The 10000-nt window shown below is 34.8% G+C and overlaps 1 protein-coding gene across 1 annotated transcript in view; it reads left to right on the top strand.

The window, feature by feature from the left end:
* LOC125038520 (general transcription and DNA repair factor IIH helicase subunit XPD-like) overlaps positions 1-8822 on the top strand; it is a 20961-nt gene extending 12139 nt beyond the window's left edge. The window contains exons 10-17 of the mRNA XM_047632013.1: positions 1-88; positions 259-447; positions 785-956; positions 2680-2800; positions 4394-4551; positions 5826-6002; positions 6429-6638; positions 7373-8822. The exon at positions 1-88 is cut by the window's left edge and continues 81 nt beyond it. Of these exons, the coding sequence (XP_047487969.1) occupies positions 1-88; positions 259-447; positions 785-956; positions 2680-2800; positions 4394-4551; positions 5826-6002; positions 6429-6638; positions 7373-7513 (1256 nt within the window). The 3' untranslated portion in view covers positions 7514-8822. The remainder of the gene's footprint in view (positions 89-258; positions 448-784; positions 957-2679; positions 2801-4393; positions 4552-5825; positions 6003-6428; positions 6639-7372) is intronic.
* The last annotated feature ends 1178 nt before the right edge of the window (positions 8823-10000 follow it).

The raw sequence follows: 10000 nt of genomic DNA, 5'->3' as shown, positions 1-10000 counted from the left end.
TGGCTGTCACACACGCGGTTCAGGAGTCGCCAGCTGGTATCCTGAAAGACCTGAAGAACAGAGCCTTCATTGATCGAAAACCCCTGAGGTGTGTGTGACTGATCATTTGACTGAAGATTTTGTTTAATGTTATAGAAGTTAATGACAGTACTGGAGGAATGGTTGTGGTTCTTTTATAATTATTTATATACTTTCATATTTCTAGCTCTTTTTTTATCTGTGATTTTACTTTCATTTAATTACACTTTTTTCTTCTAGGTTTTGCTCTGAACGCCTCTCCTCCATTGTGAGAACGTTGGAGTTGACTGATATATCGGACATCTCCCCCCTCGTGGCCGTTGCTCACTTTGCCACCCTTGTCTCCACATACTTACAGGGTTTTGTCGTAATTATTGAACCCTTCGAGGACAAGGCTCCAAATATTCCCAATCCAATATTGTACTTGAGGTGAGGTTGTAAGGCTCTGTGAGTATCATGAGTAAGACAACATAATCAGCTTTGTTCACATTTATTAAATTCAGAAGACATTAAACTCCATGCAAAATAGGATGAAACTACTTATTCTTTCACATGATAAACTCGCATGAAGTTAAGGAGCCAAAGCTTGATTCACATGACTCAGGATACATTTAAATCTTTTATAAAAACTGCACTGACTAATATATATATGTATGATCAAGACAGATTTATGTATTTGTCATTTACCATTACAGACACTTAAAATGAAATAGTAAATTAATGTAAAAGAAGCAGCAAGAGTATATTCTGTTTCTTTATGACTTAGGTGTTTGGATTCATCGCTTGCAATCAAACCAGTCTTCACAAAGTTCCAGACAGTTGTCATTACCTCTGGAACTCTTTCACCCTTGGACATGTATCCTAAGATCTTGGACTTCCACCCTGTGGTCCAGAACTCCTTTACAATGACACTTGCTAGACCTTGTATCCTTCCAATGGTAAGTGCTAGGGTAGGAGTGTAACATTAAATGCATATAATTGTGTGATATGGTATTATATATATTTATAATAATATTTTTGCATGCAAAATGGGATCATGTATTATAGTTGTGCAATGTTTATCATGTAGTATGATGTAATATGTATATCATGTAGTATAATGTATAATTTTTTTTTTGTGAATTTGTTTGCAAAGATGGCTTCACAAGTGCTAAGTCACCATAAAGGCAATTAGTAGGCCTGCATGACCTCACCGGATTTCCCCTTTCCTCGAGTTCGCAGGAATTTTTTTTAATGCTATTAAACTTCTTCTTTATGGTTTGCGAAGTTCTAGCTTCGCCCGAGCCTTCTAAATATGGCCCGGCTCTATTAAACCAACCACCATGGATTCATGTGCTGTCACCTGTAGTTTTTAGTGAATTTTGTTACATCTATCATTAGGCCCTAGAAACCGATCTTGATTTCCCCATTCCTTTAATTTGCAGGAAAATATATTTTTCTTTTTAATACAATTGATGTCAATACTGTTATTATTGTTATTGATGTTATGATTATTAACCCAATCAGCATGGATAGCAAGAATACGTGCCATGCCCACTGTAATATAAGGTTATTTATTGCATTTACAAGTGCTTAATCACCAAGGAGTCAGTTATTAGTCCTACTTATCTCACCTGTTTATCCTTTTCCTTGACTTTTGGAAAAGGTCTTTTGTATTATGTCATTGTCTCAAATGTTACCAAGATTTTAATAACAGTCTAATAATCAATAACAATAATAACAGTATTGATATCAATTTTATCAAAAAGAAAAACACATTCTCTTCTGTATTATTTCATTGTCTCAAATGTTACCAAGATTTTAATAACTGTCTAATAATCAATAACAATAATAACAGTATTGATATCAATTGTATTAAAAAGAAAAACTCATTTTCCTGCCAATTCAAGGAATCAAGATTGGTCACTAGGGCCTATTAATAGACTCCTTGCCTCTTGAGCACATGTGGAGCCATCTGTATGTAACAAAATTCACAAAATACTACAGGGGACAACATAAAGCCATGGTGGTTTATGTTAAATTGTTATTAAAGTTTTGGTAATATTTAGGACAATGGAATATACTAAAGACCCTTTCCAAAAGCCAAGGAAAAGGGTAAACAGTGGAGATAGGTAGGATTGATAACTGACTCCTTGGTGACTAAACCATCTCTGTGTAAATACAATAAATAAACTTATATTGCAGTGGGCATTGCATGTATTCTTGCCATCCCTGCTGATTGTGTTAATATCAGTGATACCAGTTATCTTCATTATTATTATTATTATTATTATTATTGTTATTATTATAAAGATTACAGTTATCATGTTGTTATTAACAATACTAATAGCAATAAGAATTTTTTTTTAAATCTTCACAAAAATCAAGAAAAAGGGTAAACAGATGAGATAGGTAGGAATAGTAATTGACTCTTTCTTGACAAATCACTTGTGGAGTCATCTATGTCTAAGCACAGTTAGTAAACTAGAATCACAGTAGACATGGCATGTATTGTTGCCATCCCAGCATCATTTAATAGGATTAATTTGATGTGATATAATGATAGATTGTTTTGTGTGACATCTGATGATAATGTATGATCATTATTTATTTCTTGTGAGTCTTAGGGATTCTGCAGTGAAAGATGCCAAAGGAGGTTACAGCATGCTTTATCCATTCCAGATTGTGACTAAGGGTAATGACCAAGTGTCCATCTCGTCCAAGTTTGAGTCTAGAGAAGATCCAGCTGTCGTCAGAAATTATGGGAAGCTTTTAGTAGAAATGGGGACAATTGTACCTGATGGTAAGTAGTTGTTATTATTATAATACAGTTAGAGTTATGCAAATTATATATGCTGGCTTAACCCATTGCTGCCGGGGAAAATGAAGAAAAAATGGGCAAAATGCTTTGCTCTTTTTTTTATATTTTTTGTGAAATGTCTCTACACATAGATGACTTACCTGATTTCACCTTTCCTTGAATTGACAGGAAAATGTATTTTTTACTAGTGCTATGAATATCAGTGGTGTTTTTTTTATTATACATATTATAATTACTATAATTTTATAAACATAAGTAATAGCAAAATAAAATAACGTAAAATATTTTCGTAAATTAAAGAAAAGGGTAAACGGGCAAGACAGGCAGTACTCGTAATTGGCTCATTGGTGATTTAATACAGGTGTAGCCATCTATGTGTAAAAACAATTAAACAAGTAAACTTACAGTGGGCATGGTACAGACACGTGACATGCCCGTTGCAAATGGGTTAATTGTAAGGTATCTTATATACTTTGTTATGCTAATGTTATAAAGATTTGGAAAGAGATACATTGATACTAATATTCGGTATTCATTTTAACTTTGAGATGCATGTCATGTCCTTTTTGTTTAACCCATTCGCCCCGGATTTATGTTCTATCCCCTGTAGTTTTTGGTGAATTACATACAGATAGCTCCACATGTGCTCAGCTGACAAGGAGTCTATCAGTAGGCCCTAGTTACTGATCCTGATTTTCCCATTCCTTGAATTGTCGAGAAAATGTATTTTTCTTATTAGTACCATTGCTATCGATACTGTTATTATTGATGTTATGATTATTAAATTGTCATTAAAATATTTTAGCAATGAAATGATACAAAAGACCCTTTCCTAAAGTGAAGGAAGAGGGTAAACAGGTGTGATAGGTAGTTCTGATAACTGGCTATTTGGTGATTAAGAACTTGTAGAGCCATCTATGTGGAAATACAATAAGTAAATGTGTATTACAGTGGGCATGGCATTTATTCTTGTTACATGGGGCAAATGGGTTAAGTAGTAATGGCATAATGACAACCAGTGGTAGCCAAGTATATACTTTATATTGCTGTTGTTGTAGTTATGTGATGATTCATATAATAGAAGGAATGTATGGTTTTCATTAGTTTTTATAGGTATATCTTTTACACTATTAACCCAGTGTCAGTGGGTGGCAAGACTACAGTGCCATCCCCACTGTAATAAAAGTTTATCTATTGTCTTTACACATAGATGGCGCTACAAGTTCTTAGTCATCAAGGAGTCAGCTGTTAGTCTTACCTATCTCATCTGTTTACCCTTTTCTTTTATTTTTTGAAAGCTTAATTTCTATTATTTTATTGTCTTTGATGTTATTAATATTTTAATAATCGTAATATCAATTAGAATGATAACAATGTCAATAATAATAGTATTGGAAAGAAAAACACATTTTCCTGCCAAGGCATGGGGAAATCAGGATCTGTCACTAAGGCCAACTGAGAGACTCACTAATATCTAATGTGGACAGTACATAAACCCGCTGACATTGGGTTAACTGTGTGTAACAACAGGCAACTATATGATGCTGAACCATTTCTTCTCATTCTCAAATCAAGGAATGGTGTGTTTCTTCACCTCTTATCTGTACCTGGAGAGTGTGGTGGCCACGTGGTATGACCATGGTATCATCAGTGACCTTCAGAGGCACAAGCTTGTTTTCATCGAGACCCAAGATGATGCTGAGACATCTCTGGCTCTTCTGAATTATATGAAGGTTGGTTTACTGTTTTTTTTTTTCTTTCTTTCTTCTATGTTACTTGTATTATTTAGTTTTTATCTTTGTTCTTTTGTTCTTGTTCTTTTTTCTGTCTTTTGGATTAATTTAAGTGTTTCATACCCAATATGGCTTGGGGAAGCCATACTGGGATAGACAAGGCCTGGGTACCTTACACTAGGAAAGATGAAAACAGATTATAATGGTGTAATGTAGAAATTCTTGTAGATTCTTTTCTCCAGGAAATTACATTTTGGGGTAGATCATTCAAGCATACATGTAGCCCCATTGAAAGCCTTCTGAGTGTTGTCACATAATTAACATTATTGCCACATTACAGCAAAAATATTTGTACATTGGAAGTCATTCAATATAATTGAGAACATATACATGGACAACACTCGGTATACATAATGCAGGAATTGTTAATGATGCAGGAGCATATGTAAGACAACAGTACAACAGTTAGTGATAACACAGTTACACATGTAAGTCAGAGGCACACATAATACTGAAGTTTTCATATATCTTCACTGATGGAAAATAGGAAGCCAGAATCAGAATTATGCACCAGAGATTTATTGATAGAATGCAAAAACAATAAAAAAGATACTGCATAAAAATCTTGTGGATTAACTTCATTATTCAGACTAGATATATGTGTGTGTGTGTGTGTGTGTGTGCGTGTGTGTGCGTATGTGTATGGGCATGTGTGTGTGTGTATACAGATATATTGCATGTTTTCATTTTTCTATTCACTTCCATTAAAGTCATGGTTAGGATTCAATATCAAATAAATGTTGAAAAGGGAAAAGAGTTACATAAATCTAAATAATGTCCAATAATCAAGGTCCAGTAACCTTGATGAATTGTTTAGTGTATGAAAACATTTGTTACCTAGCACGTAAGGTATCCCGTACTGGGATAGGCTGAGCCGAGGTGCTACACACTGGGAAAGACCAAAACAGTACCCAGAACTGGGCTTGGCCAAAATGGGGTATTCCGTACTGGGATTGGACCACTAGGTAGCTAATGCTTGATTGATGTGGTCTTTGTGTATTAGATTTTTTTTATTTTTTTTATTTCTTTCCTTCTTTTTTTTTCTTTTATTATTATTATTATTTTTTTTTTTTTTTGTATTATTGTACACTTATTAACATACATTATCTTTACACATACTTGTGTTATGGGGAACCTCGCTTCATCAAAAATGCAACACATATCTGTAATTGAAGATTTTCACCTCCTATTATACCCTCTCACCCCCTCACCAGGCATGTGACAAGGGACGAGGAGCAATCCTGCTGGCTGTGGCAAGAGGCAAAGTGTCGGAAGGGATCGATTTTGACCACCACTACGGCCGCTGTGTCATCATGATGGGAATTCCGTTTATGTACACCCAGAGCAGGATTCTGAAGGCCAGATTAGAATACCTGCGTGACCAGTTTAATGTGGGTGTTTTGGGTTTTTACCAGCTGGGATTATGAAAGTTGTTGTATTGTTAGCTATCATTATTATTACTATTGATATTATTGAAATTGTTAGTGTTATTATTGTTTATATCATGATTGTGAATATTCTTAATGTAGGTTGTTGTTATTATTATTATTATTATTATTATTATTATTATTATTGTTATTATTAATCATCACCATATTGTCATTATTTTCATAGTATTGATAATAGTATTAGTATTAGTCTTTGTATTACTACTAGTACAGTATTAATGGTACTATTGTAGACTTTATCATTGAAGAGAATTAAGCTGTATCATAATTTCATATTATTAGTGTATTTATCATTATTTTCACAATTATTTCAGTTATCAATTTTTATTATTAATATTATTATTATTATTATTATTATTATTGTCACAGATTCGTGAAAATGACTTCCTGACCTTCGATGCCATGCGTCATGCAGCTCAGTGTGTGGGTCGGGTCATGCGTGGAAAGACCGACTACGGAATCATGTTGTTTGCAGACAAGCGTTTCTCCAGGGCAGACAAGAAGAGCAAATTGCCTCGTTGGATTCAAGAGTATTTAGTTGACAGCAAGTGCAATTTGTCAACAGAGGAAGCTGTTCAGGTTTGTACTTTTGTATATATGTGGCTCTGTGGTATGCATGTGTGTGTGTGTGTGATTTTGTGTGTGTGTGCGTACGTATGTGCATATGTGCCTGTGTGCACACGTGCATGTGCATGTGCATGTGCATGTGCATGCGTGTGTGCGCGCTTGTGTATGATATTTTGTGTGTGTGTGTGTGATTTTGTGTGTGTGTATGATTTTGTGTGTGTGCATGATTTTGTGTGTGTGCATGATTTTGTGTGTGTGCATGATTTTGTGTGTGTGTGTATGATTGTGTATATGATTTTGTATGTGTGTATGATTTTGTGTGTGTATGATTCTGTGTGTGCGTGCATGCGTGCGTGTGTGTGCATGTGTGTGTGTGTGTGTGTGTGTGTGTGTGTGTGTGTGTGTGTGTGTGTGTGTGTGTGTGTGTGTGTGTGTGTGTGTGTGTGTGTGCGCGCATATACTTGGATTTATGTATGTATGTGCTTTAGTACTTGTGAATGTTTGTCCCTTTGAAAGTGGTTAATTTGAGGAGAACTGATTTCATGACTTTATTAGGTATACAGATGATAATTAATTTATCATTATTAGTTTTGTTATTATTATTATTATTATTATTATTATATATTATATATCATCATCATCATCATCATCATCATTATTATTATCATTGTTACATTACTTTTGTTATGTATTCTTCCTGAGGTTTTCTGTCATAAACCTTTTTTCCCTTCCCTCTGCCCGACTAGGTGACAAGACCATGGCTGCGTCAGATGGCCCAGCCCTTCACAAGAGACGACCAGCTGGGAGTGTCGCTGCTAACCCTCGAACAGCTGAACTCTGCCTCCAACATTGAGAAAGTACAAAAGAGAGCTCAGCAATCTTTTTAACAGGAGGAGGTCACGAAGGCTACTGTGTCTATTGTTCTGTTGCGGAATACTTATTTTCTGGAACAGCATTGGTGGGGCAGCGATGGGGGTGAGGGTAAGGGGGATAGAGGCAAGGGTGTTGGAACAGCCGGAGCCAGTGTTTGTAAGGGGGGAGGTAGGGAGCGAATGAAAGCAAGAGGAGGAGGAGGAGGAGGAGAGGGTGGGATGGAATAGTGTAGATGAGGGATTGTGCATATAATGCCATTATTTATCGCTTATATATTTTTTATCATGATTTGATCAAACTCTGTATATTTTTTTTTCTCTTTCTCTTCAATATTCCACATCTTTGCTGGAAATACCATAATTTATTTTTTGTATTATTGTTATTATTATTTTTTCTTTGTTCTTTTTCTTTGTTCATTCTATTTATACAAAGAAATGTGGCAGTACAAGCTGGAAAAAAATATCTATAGTATTTATGTGACTGATATCAAGTATCAGTTTGACTTTATTTTATTACATTTCACATCATTTGTAAGAAGAATTGCAGATCTGAATGTCACTTCCAGTTAAGAAAATTGCATCAGAAATGTTTGTGATCATGTAACACTCTCTCCCTCTCCCTCTCCCTCTCCCTCTCCCTCTCCCTCTCCCTGTTATGCACACTTTACTTTGTCAATTGCAGACATAGGGGACCTTCAGCAAGCATAAGTAGCAAAAAACCTGGTATTTGTATTTTTGTTGAAGGTACAGTACGTGTCAGTAGTTATTGTTAATTTTTGTGTATGTTTCTAGAATACTCATGGCATTGCTGAGTCATGCTTGAATTTGTTTTCCTTGGGATAGGACGAAGGAAAAACAATAACTTAAGAGCAGAATATAATATCAGTTTTAGTAAATTACATAGATACTTTAATACCACCATAGCCGTTCAGTGTTAGAGTTGGTTTTACTCAAAAAATTATACTCTAATAATTGTTTTTCTTTTCTTTCCCTTTTCTTGTATTTTCTTAAGGAAAATGGCAAATTTTTTTCTCTCTCTTTTCTGCCTTCATGTCCCATTCGGAAATGAACAAAAACCAGAAGAGTTTTTGTATAGAAATGAAGATATACTGTAAAGCCGGCTCAATAAAACTTATTTAAAACAAATAAAGTAAAACTAGGGAATGTAGTTTTTGCCTACAATCTCTCCTAATTTGTGGAAATCATAAATAAAAAAAAATGATTATGTAACATTCCTAGAAATATGTTGTACATATAAAATAAGATTTTTATCTATGTTGTAAACAAAGAAATTCATTGTATTAAAGTTGGTTTTCCATGGTGATTGGTTGTCTTAATTTTCCATGTTGATGTGTTAGAAAAAAATATTGAAATAAACATATGAGTTAATGGATTTAAGGTAACCCGTCTCATATTTTAGTATCTATCATATTAACTTTAATTTTTTGTGTGTGCTTATATGCATAACCGGAAAAAGTATGTTACGTCATGGATTTAATTTATTAGTGCTTGTAAGTGTACCTCAGTGAAAAAATTTAAGTATTTTTCAAATATTTAAAGATCACCACTGAAAGAGCTTCCCATTTGCTGTTTAATATTAATTAATGAAAAAATTCCTGCTTATATGATCCCCAGTCATAACAAATGAATGTAAAAACATGTTAAAATCATCTGATAGATATCCACAAAATCAAATATGAATAAATTCTCACATATGCTGTAACCATTTGTAATTTAAGAGGTATCCAATTATGTTTGGATAATGAAAAAAAATGATACTCATTAATTGTGTTGTATAACTAAGATGTTAGTGACTATAATGCCCACTTATGCATATCCCTTGATGTTTGTCGCTATTTCCCCCACCACAAGGATTAAACTGGATTTGGGTCAGTCGTGAATAGCTTCAGGGAGTCATGGTTTAGGGTATTCCCCTGTTTAGTTATTTACTAAACAGGCTTCTCATGGCCAAAAAACATATTGTATCCTTATTAGGGACATTGAGGTTTGCCCCTTTATCAACTAGCCGTACTGATTTCAACTTTTGGTCCGTGTGTGTGTGTGTGTGTGTGTGTGTGTGTGTGTGTGTGTGTGTGTGTGTGTGTGTGTGTGTGTGTGTGTGTGTGTGTGTGTGTGTGTGTGTGTGTGTGTGTGTGTGTGTGTGTGTGTGTGTGTGTGTGTGTGTGTGTGTGTGTGTGTGTGTGTGTGTGTGTGTGTGTGTGTGTGTGTGTGTGTGTGTGTGTGTGTGTGTGTGTGTGTGTGTGTGTGTGTGTGTGTGTGTGTGTGTGTGTGTGTGTGTGTGTGTGTGTGTGTAAAGAACAGTACAATATGCAGGAGGAAGGTGAAATGAAAGGATAATATGTTGTAGAAGACATAAGAAAGAAATGGAGTCAATTAAAAGAACCACGAGGCTGCATATGATATATGTATGTATAGTTGCAATCTTGCACGGTCCAGCTCCAATATTTCCTATATTTAATTAATACTGTCACTTAGGCTCAA

The sequence above is a fragment of the Penaeus chinensis genome, chromosome 25 (genome assembly GCF_019202785.1).
Source record: "Penaeus chinensis breed Huanghai No. 1 chromosome 25, ASM1920278v2, whole genome shotgun sequence".
In the NCBI taxonomy this organism is placed as follows: domain Eukaryota; kingdom Metazoa; phylum Arthropoda; class Malacostraca; order Decapoda; family Penaeidae; genus Penaeus; species Penaeus chinensis.
This window is presented reverse-complemented; position numbering and strand designations above follow the sequence as displayed.